The sequence below is a fragment of the Pleurodeles waltl genome, chromosome 3_1, assembly GCF_031143425.1.
Source record: "Pleurodeles waltl isolate 20211129_DDA chromosome 3_1, aPleWal1.hap1.20221129, whole genome shotgun sequence".
NCBI classification, from domain to species: Eukaryota; Metazoa; Chordata; class Amphibia; order Caudata; family Salamandridae; genus Pleurodeles; species Pleurodeles waltl.
In genome coordinates this window covers 1,554,057,881-1,554,077,156 of record NC_090440.1, presented here as the reverse complement: position 1 = coordinate 1,554,077,156, position 19,276 = coordinate 1,554,057,881, and the positions used below count along the sequence as shown (strand labels likewise).

The 19,276-nt window shown below is 39.1% G+C and overlaps 1 protein-coding gene across 4 annotated transcripts in view; it reads right to left on the bottom strand.

Annotated features, from left to right (window-relative positions):
- The window catches only part of ACVR1 (activin A receptor type 1), a 397,514-nt gene that overhangs the window by 63,363 nt on the left and 314,875 nt on the right, over positions 1–19,276 (bottom strand). For all 4 annotated transcript variants that reach the window (XM_069225144.1, XM_069225147.1, XM_069225148.1 and 1 more), the window contains one exon: positions 18,306–18,503. In XM_069225144.1, the coding sequence (XP_069081245.1) occupies positions 18,306–18,503 (198 nt within the window). The remainder of the gene's footprint in view (positions 1–18,305; positions 18,504–19,276) is intronic.

Genomic DNA, 19,276 nt, shown 5'->3' with positions numbered 1-19,276 from the left:
CTCATGTGGGTGGCACAACCAGTGCTGAAGGCCTACTAGCAGCATTTGATTTACAGGCCCTGGGCACCTCTAGTGCACTTTACTAAGGACTTATCAAATAAAATATGCCAATCATGGCTTACCCAATCACCAATACAATTTATACAGAGAGGGTATGCACTTTAGCACTGGTGAGCAGTGGTAAAGTGCACAGGGTCCCAAAGCCAACAAAACAGTTCAGAAAAAATAGGAGGAAGGAGGCAAAAAGTTTGGGGATGACCCTTGAAAAAGGGCCAGGTTTAACAGAAAGTAAGCGTTTTGCAGGATGAATCTTTTCTGGATTTACATACTGTGCATTGATTTTAAAGCGATTTTTACAACTCTGGTGGCCAGGTTAAAGATGGGTATTGACTTGTAAATAGAAGTCTTCGCACCCTCTGTCCAACTTGAGCTTCCTTGTTCATCGGAATGTCAATGCAATAATATGTAGTAAACGTATGTACTGATGACCAAGTTGCTGACATTACTTCTTGTAATGGATTACTTGACATAAAAGCAATAGTTGCACCCTTTGTCCTTGTTGAGTGAGCTCCTGGTGATTTTGTGTAATACTTCACCTGCAATGGTGTTACATAACTTATCTGTGCAGCCCATCTTGCTATTGTGATCTTTGTCACTGGTTTTCCCAAGTAGCTGTCTGAGAAAAATACAAAACAATTGCCAAGTCTTCCTGAAAGGTTTTGCCCTTTAATTGTAAAACATAATAGAGTGTCTTGCATCCAATGTGTTTAAAGCTCTTTCAGCATGAGTCTTTGGCTTTTGAAAAATATGTTAAATTTGAATAGACCGGTTAATGTGAAAGTACCTTTGGTATAAACCGTGGATCTATTCTCATGACAATTCTGTCCTTGTGGATTTGGAAATTTGGTTCTTGAATTGAGAGCTTGCAGCTCATTAACTCTGTGCAGGGAAGTAATAGATAATAAGAAAGCAGTCTTTGCAGTTAAAGTCTGTAACGTAGCCTTGTGTAGAGGCACAATGGTTTCTTAATGAGTTGTGTGAGAATTACGTTTTGATTCCTTCTTCTCATTTGACCTCTTAGATAGGCCACAACTGCAGCCAGCTGGACCTTGAAGATGCACATGTCAGACCTTCTTGTAACAAGTGGGTCGGATATTTTAACGCTTTCTTTTTCCCTATGATCTTCTTGCTCACCTTATTTTCAACACACCAAAGAATAAATCCTTTATATTTTGTCATATAAAATGTTCTGGTTATTGGTTTCCTAGCTTTTCTCTCTACTGCCATTGTCTTTTATGGTAACTTCATGTGTCCAAATTCTAAGTCTTCAGGAGCCATGCCGTCAGTTTGAAGTATTCAGGTTTTGGGTGAAGTACATTTCTGTTTTCCACGGACAGTAGATCCTGTCGCCTTGGAAGTGATAGAAAGGTTCCTTTTGCTAACTGTACAATTTCTGAGTACCACGCTTGTCTGGGTCATTGTAGAGCAATTAAAATCAAAGTCATGTGACTTGTTTTGCATTTGTTGATGACCTTGTGAATCAGAGGAATTGGTGGAAGAGTATGCAAATGTCCCTGATCAGTTTATCGAAAGGGCAGTCCCCGGAGACTGATGGTGTCTGGAGGCAAAGTTTTGGCATTTTGCGTTCCAAGGAGTTGCAAACAAATCTACTGCTGGTGTGCCCCACATCTTGAAAATCTTCGGCACCACTTTCTGACTAAGCTCCCATTTGTGTGAGCATGAGGCCTGCTTACTCAGTTTGTCTGCCTCACAATTTTATTTTCCTGGCATGTGTATTGCCTGAATCTTCATGTTCCTTTGAATTGCACATTACCAGATTTACTGAGCTAGTCTTGAGAGGGGTAGTGATTCAGTTCCCCCTTGTTTGATGATGTAAATCATTGTTGTTGTGTGGTCTGCTTTAATTAATATTCTCTTTCCATGAATGTTTTTTGGAAAGCTTTCAATGCTAGAAATAGTCTTTCATTCTAGGGGGGTTGATGTTTTTGATGCACCTTGCTCCCTACAGAATCCTAGGGCTTTCAGAGGGCCTGTATGAGCACCCCATCATATATGTGAGGCGTCTGCGGTTATTGTGACTGAAGGAGTTGTTTGCTGAGATAGTCTTCCCTGTGTAATGTTCTCTCTGTTGAACCTCCTGCACCTTTTGCATGACAACCAGTAAGTCTTCCCAACTCCTGGTCGCTTGTGACCACTGATTTTGAATCCACTCCTGGATTGGCCTAATATGAAGTCTCACATATGAGATCAAGGGAATGCATGATGCCATCTTTCCCAATAGTCTCCCGACAGTCCTCGCTGTCAGAGCTTGCCCCTTCTGTAACGGAGAACTTCCTCTAGAAGTGATTGCATTCTAATTTTGCTTGGGAATACTTCCCCTGAATCAAATTCAATCTTGCGCCTAAGAAAATAATCTCCTGTTCTGGTTCTGGAGTTGACTTCTCGGTTCAGTGAAAAGCCTAGAGTGTAAACAGTCTCCATCACTATCTGAAAGTTCTACTTGCGTTTGTGATGAGTGTGTGCCATTACTAATCAATCGTCGAGATATGGCTATACATGAACATCCATTCTTCTGAGATATGTTATTATTGCAGATAGGCTCTTTGTGAACACTCTTGGCGCTAACTTTATTCCGAAGGCTAGTACCTTGAGTTGATAATGTTTTCTGTCTACCACAAACCTTGTGTATTTTGTGTGCTTTGCATTTATAGGTATGTATAAGTAAGCATTCTTCAAATCTATTGTTGCCATATAATCTCCTTTTTGAAACTGTGGAATAACTTCCTGTTAAGTTCTCTTTTTGGACTTTAATTTTAACCATAAATACATTTTAACTAATTTAACTAAAAACTTGTTGAGAAACCTGAGGTCTAGAATGGGACACAGGGACCCATCTATATTTGGAATTAGGAAATATGTTGAGTAATTTCCATTGTTGATTTCTTGATTTGGGACCTGTTGTATTGTTTAACAATTCTCTGACCTCCTTGAGAAGTCAACTTGTTTCCTTCTTCGAATATATATTTTTCTTTGGACCTCTTGTTGGAGGGAATTTGTGTAGTTCTATGCAATACCCGCACTGTATAGAGCTTAGTATCCACTTGTCTGAAGTTTTTTCCCTTCACTCCTGGAGAATATTCTGTATTCTTCCACGTACTGGTGTGCTGTAAAGGTATTGTAAATCTTTGATGTTTCTGGTCACTGATGGATTTCTGACCTTTATTGTTGATGCAATACAGTCATTTACTAGTGTGGGTTCTACCTTCTCTAGAGGATTGCTCTCTTCCTCTGCCTTTCCTCAAAAGAATTCTCTTTTGTGTTGTTGGTACTGCCACCTTTGTTGTGATGCAGAGGCCTGGGTACCACCGAGGAAGCTTTGGAGAGACCCCAACCTGAAATGTTCCCTCTAAAGGCTGGTCTCCTTGCTGTTTCACTGTCCTTTTTTAGTTATTTGAGCTTTCATCAACTCTACTTCTTAACAGTTGCTGTCCATTAAAGGGTGTATTTATTATGTTTGCTTGAACCTCTGGCTAGAAACCAGAAATTATTAGCCATGAATGACAACTTAAAGTAACACCCATCATCAACTGGCGGCTAGATGTGTCAACCGCAGATTTCAAGCAAGTGTTGGCAATGGTTTTTCTGCTCTCTATCAGATGAGTAGCTCTTTTTTTTTTTTACTGTTCAGGGAGATGCTTCCTTAGTTCTCCCTCTTTCTTGCCGTGGATGTTATAATGGAATCAGCTGGAATGGTATCCTTAATGTACGCTGGCTCTATTGTGGGAAATTTTACATTTTTTTCTGCCCTCGGTGTTATTGCTCTGCAGGTTGCTGGTTCCTTAAAGACTTCCCTGCCTTGATCAAGAATGTTTGGTAGCATGGGGAGATACTGATTTCTTGTCTGGCTTGGCATCAGTGTCTCTAAAAGGAAACATGACTGGGGTTTCTCCTCCTTCAGTTGAACATAAATATTTTCTGCCACATTTCTAATGACCATATTATAAATGCCAATATCATCCAGGGCAGAGGGTTTGGATGGATACGTTTCTACCTCTTCTTCTGGTGAACCCCCCCTTGAAATCTTCCTACTGCATTCCCACATAGTCACCTTCCTCCAAAGGTTGATATGTTGTCTGTTCCTCTTCTTCTTCAAATAATTTTTTCTCTTCCTCTTGAGGCTCTGGTGTGAGACAGGGGTGAATGTCTTAGACTTCTATCTCCAAAACTTCCTTCGACCTCAAAGCTTTTGGTGGAATTCAGAACCCTCTTAGGACTTTCATCTAATTCATTCTTATCCTGAATCAAGGAAGCCATTTCGGCCTCAAGCTTCTTCCTTTTATTTTCAATGTTGAGGGCTCTGTTTTCGTGGCTGGTAGTGGAGGGCTTCCTCATCGAGGAGGAACCCTCCTTTACCGATTGTTCGGAGTTGGAGTTTCGGCAAACCCTTTGAGGTTCCAGGATTTTTTTTACGCCAATGCGTCCTTTGCCTTTTCGTCTTTTGTCGACAAATGATTTACATAGTTTTATCTCCACCAGAGACCTCCTTGAGGGTTCTGTGTGACCCCTTTTCATAGGACGTACCAGTAGACAGCAAGGGCTCTCTTGTGCCAGCGTGTCCGATTTCTTGGGCTCTGGTGCATTAACGAAGGTGGAGGACTCTTAACTCCTTCTTGCTCTTCTTTGGCTGCTCTTCCTCAACCTTAATGATCTCACAATCACCCTTTGAGATATCTCCTTCTGCTACATTTTCCTCCTTGTCGCTGAAAAGTCCCAGATCTTTTAGGGAGCTTGTTGATTTTTGGTCTTCCATTGAGTGATGGGCCATTCTTTGCTTCGCTCTCACCCTCAGGGTCTTTGGTGGAAAAACATCACAGGCGTGATAATCTTCACTCTAGTGGTCGAAAGGAAGGCAAAAGTTATGCACTGGAAGCTTGTATTTCTGTGCGTATTTCTGATGGCAATTCTTGCAAAACTGGAATGGTGTTTTCTCCATCACACTGTGCGGGGAGCCCCCCTGTTCAGGCATTCTCGGCCTTCCGAATTTTTGTAAAATTTTTGTACCCACTCCTACTTCTTTCATTGACCGCCGTCCATTGATAATGTTCTGTGGCTTTAAAGAAAGTTTTCTACCACTTTTTTTGGTAATTCTTTCCAAATCCTACGAGCAGATGTCGTCTCTGCAAAAAAAACATCCAGACCCAATGGCAGAAAAAAAGAATCTGAAGATGGCCACCTACGGTGAGAACATTCAGAGAAAAAAATACAATGATGTCACAAGGAGACACCAAATGGAGGTTCCGTTGACGCCCTCCAACAAAAAGGGTTAGAAAGCAAGACAGACAAATGTTTATATTTTTCATGAAGTAGTAGAAATTCCGGACCCACCACTAGAAGGTAGAATAATGCACAACATGTGAATTTAGCAAAGATTCAAAACAAAAATATTCTAGTGATACTAGGTGGTTTAAGATTCTAGGAGACTATTAAATTAACAAATAAACAAAAGAAGGATTAATACTGAGGATTTATGGCACAGTTTCGTTTTTAGATATACCCCAATATGGGGAGTAGAGAGGGTCGCATTAATAACTCTAAACACGGCACCTCTGGTTTCTATAAATAATGAGAGTCCCGCGGGAAGTAGTGGGGTAGTCTAGTCGTTAAATAGATACCAACTTAAACCATAGAGAAGGTCACCATATATATTCAAAAGATGGTAATTTGTTGTCCTCATGAGTATAGAAAGAGTCCCACGCAAAGTAGAAAAAGGGAGGTGGATTTATTCTACACGGTATAGATTTATTTTTAGGTTTATTTTCAGATATATTTAATTATGGACTTTTTGAGAAGACAACTATCTCCCCTGCTTGAAGGATTGGAAGGAGGAGAATTAGGAAATATAGTGCATTAAAGTTTGTACATACACACAACATATTATGGGCTAGAAAGGAGGTCGCCTTGTGAAGTTTTAAGGATTGCTCCTCCTGTACAAATGAAGATAGAAATAGCCTTGTGCGTGAGGGCTAAAACGAGGATAATTTATTTAATATGAAGTTCACCAGTTTGGGCGATCATTTAAAAAATTAACTAAATAAAGCATGGACGATTATGTGATTAAATTATAGGATAAACATCAAAAAGGGTGAATTAAAAGGATAGCATATATAGTTTAAATATGGCACCACTTTTTCCATAAACAGAGTCACGCCCTAAATGGAGGGACATCAGATGATGGATATGATTAATTAGCAGGCAGGTGAGAGCACAATTAGCCATATATATATATCAATATCATTTTGATTATTTATTTTACCACTTGTGAAATGAGTTAGGAATGTAATGTCCATGAAAGTAACGGGAAATAGTAATATGTGATCAAATATAGAATGATTTTGAAAGGAAATTGGTTCACTTGTTCACCCTTTTGGGTAAGACAGCCACAAAACAGTTATTAAACCAGTGGAGTGTTAATGTGATATGATGAAATAAGTGAAGTTTATACAGTTTAAGAATTGAGCAAATGCACCAGACTGCTAGATTAATTTTTGAGAATAGTGTTTAACAAGTGACATACATTTATTTAATTTAAGTAATGCGTTTAAGAAAATGGAATCATGAGTAATGAACTTGAGGGTTTTGTAGTACATGGAAGCACTGAATCTAAAACAATGTTTGGATTAGAAAAAGCCAGCACCCATGCAACCAAGTCTTTTGTTTATGTTACTATTGGTGTTCATGGCACTTAAAGTAATGGGAAAAGTTACTGTGGCACTTCATGTGACCAAGGCAGGCTGTGAGGCCGCAATGCGTGATGGTGGACAGCTGCATGGAATAAACCAAGCAAAACTACACTCCAGTGGGTCTGTGGCTGTTTTTTGATTGGCAAAGTTGCAATCTGGGCGAACTGTTTTGATTGAGATATATATATAAAACAAAGTTGTCCCCGGACAAAAAGCGCACTCTCAACAGGTTGCAATTTGCATTTTATTTCAGAAAGCAGCAAAACCAGTCACCTTCAAAGAATTCTTTACATTGTCCAGGCCTTACGCGTTTCAGACATCTCGTCCTTGGTCACAGGCCACATCCTTGGACTGAGCAAATAATTGCACCCAATTCCTTCATTAAATACTCTGGTGAGCTGCACATTGCATTTTGGTAAAGGTAGTCCTGCACATTTATATTGTATCTTATACAATACTCTTTGGCATATTTCTCATGAGTACCACTGTCTGCTAACAGTGTAGTTGAGAGTAAACTCTCTCCAGAGAGAAAATACAGTTTACAGTACCCACTTTTCTACACATGGCAAATTAATTTCTCATTGTAGATTTGGTGACTGTGAAACGGATGTTGAGTATCAACTCTGCTTTCTCTAAACAGTTGTATACAGACTGAACATGTGTGTAATGAGGGTTTCCAATATATCTGTGGTTGACTGTTAATGTGAACTAGTCTAACTGGAAGTGTATGGTATAGCGTCAATGTTGCACATAACACATGCATGTTACATCTAAGGAAGCTGTCTCTGTGATGGCATTAAAGATGCTTTATATTATTGTACTTACTTGTTTGGCCTCTAACGCCATACTAGTTTATAGAGTAATTTTAAAAATAAGCAGCATGATGGATGCACAAATCAGATTTAGCTCTGCTTTTAGTTCAAAATGTTGAGGTTGTCACTGACATATTCAAGTAACTATAATGTTACTTTAACCTGCTTGTGCATGGAGTAGGGTTAGCCGAAGGGGTTGTCTTGCAGCCATGCTCTGCTCTTAACCCCCCTAAAGGCAGCCAACCCCACACTGCGCACGGCCAAGGGTTAGTCACAGTGTTTGGCCTGTCACCATGCTCTGTGCCCAAAACCCCAGCAGGTTGCCAACCCCACACTGCACACAGCCTTTGCTTGGGCTTTGAGCCCTGGGGACCCAACGCCCTGGAACCAAAGCAAATATATTAAGGGGAGAGGGACGTGCAGCCCACTGCGATCCTTAACTGGCCCCAGGAATCCCATCTCCCGGGGCCACGTACAAAAAAAAAACTAAAACTGGGAGGGGGACCACACACCCCTGCCACCCAAAGTCTTCTTGAGCCCCAGGGATTCCCAATCCCTGAGGCCAAATATAATACAAAAGGAGAAGGAGGCTGAGCAGCCCCTTCCAGAGCCTTATTTTGCACTGGGGATCCCATCCCCGGGGCCAGATCAATTAAAAAAAAAAGAGGAGGAAGCCATGTGTCACCCCTCCTAAAGCCTCATTAGGGCCTGGGGACCCCCATATCCAAGGGACTTTTGTATGTTAAGGGGGAGAGGCCACATGGCTCCCCGAACCTTGTTAGGCCCCGGGAACCCTATTCCCAGGGCTGTGTAGCCTTATTAGGTCCTGCTACTGAAAGCAGCTTGGGGATGAGGGCTGCAACCTCTCCCCAAATTATTTTAACTTGCGGCCCAATGGATGGGATACCGGGGACTGAATATGCCTGAGGGGCTACATGTCCCCATCCCCATAAATGATTCAGGCCCGATAGGGTGGGGTCACATGGACCAAAAAAAATAAAACAAAAGAAATCGCTGGAGGAGCGGGGCTACATGCCCCCCCACCTCCTTAATAAATAAACTGTTCTTTGCAGGTTTTAATCGATTATGTATGTTAGTTACATACAATGCATGTATGCATATTATTTCAAGTCATTGTATAATGTAATTTATATGTGCCTCCAAGGATTAGCAATGTGAGTACAGGGTTTGGAGCTTGTAGATAAGAGTTTGACAAATAAATACTTTCTGGTTATAAACACACCAATATACTGGTGATCAATTACATTTTTCATCCTGTTACAATTCGGTCCGGTACTTGGTTCCCGCATTACCCCTTTCCTCTTCTTTCTTTACTTTTAATTATGACCTCACATAGGACACACCTGCTCTATGACATCATTTATGATGTCACTGATGACAGATGTCATCACTGATTACATTACTCATGACATCATCCTTAGTTTTCCTACTTATTGCTATGGCTACACACACAGCATTGTTAATGTGAGCTATCAACCACAGATATATGGGAAAACCCTCCTTGAGGATGGTGTACAACTGTTGAGAGAACTAAAATAGTGAATGTCAATTGAAAAATAAATGCCCTACTACAAAAAGCTTTTATCTGAATCATACCTCTGATATACACCAAACCTACATCAAGAAACGTAGTTGATATCATCAACACAGTTGTAAACACAGTTTACTCCATGGAGAGCGTTCATTCTATGCAACAAAGTTTGCAAATAGTGAAACTCTCATGAAAAGTATAAGTTCAAAAGAATCTCCTAAGAACAGTGTAGACTTTATGCAACAGTTGTCATAAACTAGACTATTTGCTACAAATAAGCAAGATATGAAGGTGCTAAAGATCAAACTATCTGCACCCTTCATACTGTACTGAAACCTTTGCAGTTAGTTCTTCTTCTGAAGCAAAACAAGCATGCATACATAGGTTATTATCCAGTTTGCACGCACTTCTATGTTAAGTATAAATTATCAGGCTGAAACAAACGATTCTTTCTACTAACTTGAGGCTGCTTACAAAAGTGAATATCTTTCTCCTGTTGAAAAGTTTTTCTGCAGTGCAGAAAAGTTGTGTTGAACATAATGAATACAAGTCAAGTGTAACTTGTACACAGAGTTACTCTTGAATGCAAACATTTGTAAAATGTTCAATACCTCTAGACAGCTATGGTGCAATAGGAGCACATGGCTTCTGTGAACACTTAAATCCATTAGCTGCACCCACGTGGTACAAAATTAAATAGAAAAGTAATATTGTAGTTACTTTCCAGTATGTAAACTGTAAAACAAACATGCGCCCTCATTTGATTGTCATTAGTGATGTCATCAATGATGTTATTTGGGATTTCATCAGTGAAGACGTGATAAGTGATGTCATACATGAGGTCATAAGCAGTGCATGGTGTAAATTATAGTTAATGCTGCTAAGTATAACTGCTGAAGTTCTGGTTATTTTTTTTTTTGTTTCTTCAAAATGTTAACATTGTCACTGAGAAATTCACCTAACTAATGGTACTTAAACCTTTGTGTTTTTTTAGGATATATATATATATATATATATATATATATATATATATATATATATATATATAAATAATAATTTCTTCAGCAAAGTTAACTACCGCACGCCAGGAGGTCCTTATATCAGCTTTTTATTGTTGTTTCATAAAGCAGTGCTACCACCACCCAACACATTTCGACCTCAAGCAGGTCTTGAGCACAGGTAGCCATTGTCTCCATCCACTACGCTTATGTAGTCCCTTTTAATTACCCAAATTGTTGCATTGTGGGACATGTAGTTTTTTAACATTATCCTGCTATCTATCATTTTCCTTTTTACCCGTTTATTTTTAACTTTTCATAATACATCCCTTATATAACATTTTCCTACAATCTTTCAGGTCTCAATCTGTTAACCCACTGTATTTTTTCATTACTATTTAGTTCTGTATTTGTAATGTATATCATTTATTCACAAGATTGCTTCTCTATTATTTATAATTAATATTTCTGCATGGCATATTTATTAGGACACAGCAAGATGAAAATGAAATCAAAGCTCAATTGTAAATGTATAGACCAATGTCCATTAGCATTGATACCTTGTCCTGCTACAATAGTCCTTGGTCTCTTGTACCATCAATATTACATCAAAGCAACATTGACTTAAGTTATGCAATGGTGAAACATGGAAGACACGGCAATCAAATGGGTATGTAAATGTCCTACTGTAGCTAACAGGATGTTGGCACCAGCGGCTGTTCACGAGCAAAGATAAAAGAAAATTACAGAGAAATATTAATGTTCTTGGAGTGGCATATTTTTCTTGTCATGTGCTTGGTGCTTCAGCTTTTTGTTTGAGACATACATCGGCTTTTAATTTAGAATTTTTCACAAATCAGAAGATGTTGGTCTTACCGGACAGTGACTATGGAATATCATTATTTTATGTTATAGTGAATGTGAGGGAAGACCCAAATGGGTAGGCGTCCTATGAGCAGTACAGTAGAACAAAAGCCCTGCTCACAAATTACTGTTTGCCCAAGTCTCAGAAGAGAAGGACCCGTAGCAAAGCAAATGAGACATGATCAAAATAAAGAGAAATACTTGAGACCTGCTGTCTCTTGAACGTGTATTGCTAAACACTTTGCAATGGAACTGTGCAAATGGGTGGTGGTTATCAGAAAGGTCTGAGGTAACATCAGCAGAAATATCAGTAGAAAAATCCTATAGCCGAAGAAAGCAAGAGAACCAAGATATGCGAGTTACAGTTCTAAACAAGGAATTGAATACACTGACTACAAAACAGACTGGAACTAGTTCATTAACAGGGCAAGGGTTTATACCAACGTATACTTAAATACTATCACATCGTAGAAATGGCTAGTTTTTTAAAGATATTTGGAGTGAATTTTATGTTTTTTTACAATGTATAATTGCACATCCGTGATTTGAAAAGTTATCTTTCAGAGATATCCCTGAAAGCAGCCCAGGCTCAAGAAATCACTGGCATTATTTGATCAGGTTGAGCTATTTTTAATACTTACTCATTCTTCCGGTCAGTTGACACTAAACAGGTGTTCTGTTCAGTTGAAAAGTGGAGGGGCAATAAAAGATGCCTTTAAATCTTGTTCTTATGTCACATTTGCTCTGTGCTCACAGACAGCATTCAAGTCAGTTTTTCTTACAATTAATTTTCCTTCTGATTGCAGAGTTCTAGGACTTTGTAAGGTGAACTGCGTGACCTGCTTCTTAGAATGTAAAATAAAAGGATATAGGTTTCACCTTTTTCCTAACACACAACATTTAAATGACTAAGTCAACTGTGCAAACATTTCAAAATATATTTCAGTAGTTGTGAAAGCCCTTTTTTATATTTCTGTGTGATGAATAAATATTTTAACAGGATGAAAACAAATCAGAATACTTTACATGTTGATATGTTTTCTGAAACCCAAGTTTTACAGATTGTTAATACACCATATAGTTTTATCAGTAAAGCTGCTAGTTAGTGAAGAGGTTTTTGGACATTTCTTGGAAAGTTACTAAGTGTAGGTGACACTAGGTTACCACATCATGGTTTAGTAATATATTTATTAAAATTGAATGGTTTAACAAACTGAGAACACTCCTGCCCTGGTGGCAATGTTCTTAGTAAATTAGAAGAAGACCTATGTTATATGGGCTGGACCTCATGGGTATGTGGGCTAGATTCTTGTGATGAATGCAGCAAACTTTAGTCTACTTAAACAAAAGAGGGTTTTTTGTACTACAGAAATGCTGAGCTCACATATTTGAAGGTGCAATCATATATGAGAATTAAGAAAAAGGCTATTCTGTATACTATCTGCCTAGGATCACACAATTTGAGACCCGTTTACGGGTCAAGTACATTACAGTTAGGTCGAGTAGATTATTTAAGTTACTCGACCTGCCGGTACATTTGTATTATTTTTCGGGCCCTACAGCCATATTATTGCGTCCTTAACATTTACCAAAGTTCATACCGCGTCTAAGGCAGCTAACAAGGACTGCTGTTAAAAAAGCCTGCCCTTTCTCCTAAATGGCACAGGATGGTGCACATTTAACTCCACCGATAGAAATATGTTGCAAGCACAACTGGTAATATGCCAGGAAAAACACTCTTAACTCCACTTGGCTGTCTTAAAACAGCCAGTACATAACAGCATCAAAGTTGTGTTTTTTTATTTACTACGGCTAAACCTGTGAAACGCTCCCATCACAAATTGCAAAGCATTATAAAACCATTAAAACAGCACGTTTTTCTAGCTCTTAAAATCACTGTAAACAGTATATTTGTTACAAGAAATTAACTAGCGTCCTTTGGGAATGCACGGCTTCATACACACGTTTAGTTCAACACCGATATTTAAATCTCGAAAATTAATCACTAAATGTTTGTTTCATTAACATCTAAAATATATAATGAAAGGACACGTTTAATCAGAATTCTCTTCCAAAAGATAACTTGTAAGCTAATTCAGCAATAACGAGTTTCGCAAACAAAAAATAGTTGCACAACACAAGTCCATCTCTTGGGCATCGCGTTTTCTCTGGGTTGCAGCTGTGTTACTTATCACACAGTTGGTTAGAAAGCCCACTTGCATTAAATTAATGCTGGTAGGAGGACTTAAGCCAATTCCGTTTCCAATTCAATGTTTATAAAAAAAAAGTTTGTCAATTCGGTCACAGTTCAGCCATCCCATGTATACTATGTGCAAAAGACAGCTGAATTCAATTTGAAGTTTAAATGTCCAATTAGAAAAATGTAGTGAGATTTGACTACATTTTTTTATATGCTAGATTTTGGTCTGGTGGTGGCTAAGTCCAGTTTCAAATCTGCAAACATCTTTTAAAGCACTATCGTCAATTATGTGTTGTTCTTATGAGATTGTGTGCAAGAAAGTCGCATTTCAGATTGTTTAGTAGCTTTTATTGTTTGAACTTCTTAGTCAATACAATCTTGCCAACTTAAGTATGTCCTATGTTAGGCAGAATACATTACAGCACAGAACAGGAAGACAACCATTCATTAAAAGAATATTAAAATGAGCCCTAACCTTTATAGCACGACCACAATGTTCAATAAAATGCAGGATTAGCCTGGTCTCACGCTTTGTCTTTCCTGGCACCTAATAGTTTAACAGGGTACCCCCATAAAACAATTTCTCACTAGCTTGCTTTTTTCGATCTGAACGTACATAGGGATTGTTGCACTCACTGTTGATTTTCTTTTTAGATAACCAAATAGACTTTCCAGCTAAGTTTAATTTACTACTTTCATTACGTTAAGGGTTATTTTGTCCAAAGTTATGTGACGAAGCACGAGCGGAGTATTCTCCTCTAGAACACCAAGCCACTTAATCTGCTTTCAAATCATAGGGAGACAATACATAACTTTAGGCTCCTGGCCTTTAACAAAAAATTACAAAGCCAACAGGCCTATTCACTCTATCCTCCTCGGTCTGGAGGGATTCCGCTCTTGAAAAGTCTGTACAACTACAGGGCCCACATGGGAATGAAGATCTCACTGACTTTTTTCATTACTTCCAGAGGTTGAGTCACCCCTGGACTAAAGTGCTGGTTTCTCAGGAAGAACATATCAATGATGTTTGACTGGCCCTCTGGTTTAAATCATAGTACTTATTATGAGCGAGTCTGCCTCAACATGCCCTGAATGTGCTTAGGGTTTTGAGTGGGAGTCCTACAGTCCATCTCTATTTGTGGAGTTACAGCTCTTGCAGTTGTGGCTTTGAGAACACATCCTTACCCTGCTGAAGTATGCTCAGCAGCATGGGAAGGACTTTTTCTCGTAGAATGGACAGTTTTACAAGGAGAAAACATGTGTCCTCCTTCCTTACATGCATCTCCGTACCAAAAGTGTTAGCTGCTTTCTTCACCACCCCGTTGTATGTTGAAATGTCATCCAGAGGGGATAATCTTGAGCGGTACATATCTATGTCAAAAGGGGAATCTGCCTAGACTTTCTCCACATGGTTTCTCCTTGTGGTGTGTGGGAACCCCATTTCTGCGGAGTCAAAAAATTTAAGAATGTACTAATCTTCCCAAAGTCTATGTGCTGTTCAACATACTGCTGTGTCACCTCTTGGTCTGGAATTTTTATGTCGTGTTGGTTTCTTAATCTCCAAAACTTTAGGTTATTTGGCACCATAGGTTCCTTGAAGGTTTCTTTCTACTAAATAAACTTTCTATCTCAGCCTCAAACGCCCTCTTCTTCATTTTCCTCCTCCTGGGATGTTCCTTTCAAGGGCACCTGTCCCTGTCACCTTTCGCACTCGAACCTCTGAGGTCAAGACTACACCCGTTGGCTTATTCTACCTTGTGCTGTTCTCTTTACCAGTAGGATGGGAATTTTATGTAGCTCTTTTGACTGTGGGTTTTCTTTGGCATAGAGAGCTTGCACTTTTGTGGTTCTAGAATATTGCTAGAAGACTTCAGGTTCAGCATCTTAGCCGGCACTCTGGATGTATTTTCTTTGGACACCTCCGAACACTACTTTCTGGCATGTGGCACTGTAGGTTTAGGATCTTGTCTATGGCTTTCTTCTATGACATATCCTCAAGGTTTTGATTTCTCTATGTTCCCTCTGAACCTCCTCCTTCTCAACATTGTCCTTGGAGAAACTCCTCTCCTCCACACACAAATCAACCCTTGCGTTCTTCTCTAATACAGACTGCCCCACCATGTCTATAGTTGCCAAATGCTGGATTTAAAAAATGAGGTAGAGATGCAGTCCACCATCTGATTGTCTCTTGGAAGACAGAACATACAGACTGGACGCTCATCCCTCAGAGCAAACTTTCTATGGCAGTTTGGACAAAATTTAAACAGCATAATCATAACCTAAAATGGTGTTGAGGAATCCCAAGCATCTCATGTTGATGAGATACTGTTCTCTGTCATATCCCCACCAACAGACCCCCCTTACAGTGTTGAGTCAACCTTGATAACTTTCTCTACTGCCTTTAGATTTTCCTCAAGGTCTTCACCAAAAAAGTGAGGCAGTTTCTCAGTGCACCTCAGTGCAAAACAGCAGGGAAACAAAATCTAAGATCATAGGCATACATTTGAGAATTGGGGATATACGGTTGATATCATACAATGACTTCGCCTATGTCGACTCACTCAAACTAAGAAAAAATTAACAAACTCTCTTCCAGACCCAAGCACTGTTACGTGTAATTGTTGTGAATCTAGAATAGATTTAATGTTGCACTCCGGGGCTCAATTTATATCAAACTATATAGCTGCAAACAAACAGACATGTTTTGGTGCTTGGCCTTCGTCAGTGGGGATAACCTGCACGTTATTTCCTAACTTATACCTCTCCTACTACCAATTCATAAAAACAAACAAAGGTAGTCACTACAAATATGGTGCAAAAGCATCGAAATGTGGCGGCCATATGTAAACTTGCTACACTTAATGCAAATCAACTGAAATCATTAAAAAAAAGTACATCAAAAACCGAAATAAAATGTACATAAGTAACAACAAATGAATTTCATTATCATTCAACTAACAAATTACCAGCCAAGGAGCAATGATAACAATCGGGGATGTTCTCTGCTAAATTCATAATCCACAAGCACCTCAAATGATCATCCGACTTCAAATACGTTTCCATTAAATTTGCAAATCAAATACATTCAAATACACTCCATGTGTTCTGAAAGCATGTTACCATTATTGAAAATGTGAAAAAGTATAGACTTTGAAATGCCATTCCTTGTCATAATTCCAGGTCACAAAATCACAATCCTCCCATAATTGCACCCTGAATGGACTAATTGTCCGGTCGCCTTATTAACAATGCGAAGCTATATATTATTCCATTCTGCCTTAAATGAACACTTTTACTATGGATGCCCTTCCTCTGCTGTTGCCTCTCCTACTTATGACAGATTTCCTGGACTCCACTGCTTAGTGGAGCTGCTACACCATACTTCAAATTCCTTATTACCTCACTCTTCTACCTAAGGCACACCTAAAAATCACTGACCCAAACTCACAGTGACATGTGAGAGATCAAAAAAATCGATTTTTTTTTAAATTTCTCATAGAAAAACAAAAACTTAGAAAAATGTATTAGTGAACAAAATTCAAGAAAGATCAGAAAGAATGTGGGACAGGGCCTACATCAGCTGCAACACAGAAAACGGTATGCTAGGGGCCTCAAATTTATGTTAACTCAAATCTTACTTCACTCTCCAATGTGGACCCAAAACTCCTCATCACAATTGAATTCCACTGGCATATTGGTCTGTAAATTAATAATATATCTCAATTCCAATTGTCTCAATTTGCAGCTTCAATTGCCTCCACTCTCGGTACCTGATCTAGGCAAAAGAACCACAACCCCTTATAATTACTTCCATGTGTCGACTCAAAATGCCTGTCTACAGGATATTTGGGGTCTTTTTTTAGTTATAGCCTGCATGTGCTTCTTCACCGGATGCGTGGTGCTCCCAATATATGTGTTACCACACGAGCACACCAGACAATATATTGTAAATTCTGAATTGCAGTTCAGCAATTTATTGATTTTACCCTTTCTTTCCATGCCTGGAATCTCATATTCCTTCACCTTGCTGCTTGAATTGAAGGCTTGCATTTGGTACATGTAAAAAACCCAACAATGGCATCCTTGTGGTATTCTTTGCTCATAAAGTGACAATGAACCAAGTAATCCCTTAAAGACGCTGTCCTTTGTACGTAACCTATAGTTATGCTGGTATCATCTCTCCTATCACAATATCTACTCTCAATATCTGCCAATTGTTTCTCACAATATTAAACACTTCTGACGATCTGGTGGAGCACTACTAATCATCCTTACTTGAATGCTCTCGTTCAATTCCTTCCTCTAATCTACCAATGACTGGTGACGTAGCTGCTTCTGTACTTTTTCTTGAGCCTCCCTCAAGACTGATGCAGAGCACCCTCCCACTTCAAATCTCTGTATGGCCTCTGCCTCTACTTTCTGGCAGTCTCCTTCTGCAGAACAGTTGCGCTTAATCCACAAGAGCTCCCCATTAGTTATACTGTTCTTCAGGCTGCGGGGATGATGACTTTGCATTTAATAGAGAGTTCCCTGCCATGGGTTTGCGATATAGTGTCAAGTTTAACTGATTCTCCGGAACAAATACTGTAAGATCTAAAAAAAAAAATACATTAGTATTGGTAATATGACTCGTGAAATGGAAATTAAGGGTACTGCTGGAGAGGTAAGATATGTATACCTCTGCAGACTCATGTAACCCTCCACACACAAAAAAAAATCGTCAATATATTGCACCCAAAGGGCCAGACACTCAACCAATGTTTCTCACACGCTCTTCTGCTCAGGCCACGTGCTCTCCGATCAGCCTACACATACATTTGCGTAGCTGGGGCAAACTACATACCATGGCAGTTCCTGCTTCTACCTGTAGAGCTGCCCTGCAAGTATAAAGATGTTATGTTTCAAGCATAACTCAAACGTAAAATCGTAATGTAAATCCATTATCTAACAAGCAAAATTATTTTTTACAAAGTAATTATTTATAATCAGCAGTTCACAAGAAGCACTCAACACACTCCACGTCATTCTGAAACAGGAAATGAAGTACTTTGTGCTTCATGTTTGTCACTGCTATCAGCACAGAGTTTCATCAAGCCAAGACATTCATAACAGACTTACCATTGCTAATCATTCGCCTAGCTACTTCCCAAAGAACTAATCCAAAAGCCCATATGTCGACTCTTTTATAGGTGTCAAAGCAGTCCACCTGGATTGTTTCATCTAGAACTTCAGGGGCCATGTATCGCTTTGTTCCCACACGGGTGTTACTTCCCACATCTAGTTGATTGGTACTTTGAGAATGCATCACAGCTAAACCTGAAATGAAAGCAAATACAGTTAAAATGAAAGCAAATACAGTTAAAAGGAACAGCAAGAACACATCACATTGCTAGCCGTAGTTGAATAATTGTGAACCAACTGAAGCTACATCAAAATCTTTGTGTGTTCCTTACAGTATAAAAGAGAGGGACAAATAATTAGCCAGACCGGTTACCACCGTTGTTGCCTGCCACCAAAACACAATGTCCGAGCTCTAAATTTCAGTACTTCAAGTGAACCTCAAGAACGGAAAACTCTTAAATAGAATGGCAAAAACACTCCTTCAAGTCAACGAGGAAGATTAAATTATACTCTGAAAATGCAGTGTAGCTTTATGTTAAGAAACTGCATTCTTTAATGACCAGTACTTCTTGTACAATATCCCTAAAGCTGAGATGTTATCATGGTTAATATTCATATGAATGCAATGCAAGTACAGGAATCAACAACTGGTTTTCACAGTGGGCCAAATGTCTTCAATTTCCTCGCAAAATCATAGGTTCATGAAAGTGCATTTACCTAGCAGGTTTTCAACATCTCTAATATTGTGTTTCCAGAATTTACTTTGGTTACAACAGTTCTGTATTTTCTTAATGTATATCTAAAACATTAAACTATAATATGCTAATCCCCAACAGTGCTGAGCACTCTTATTGAATAATTAACCTGTCCCAACTGTTTTCCATGGAAAGGTATCCAGGCCAAATTTGTGTTCTTTTCCCCCCATGCTGGAAATTTTAAAGGTGCGCAGGGTCTGTGAACTCACCTGT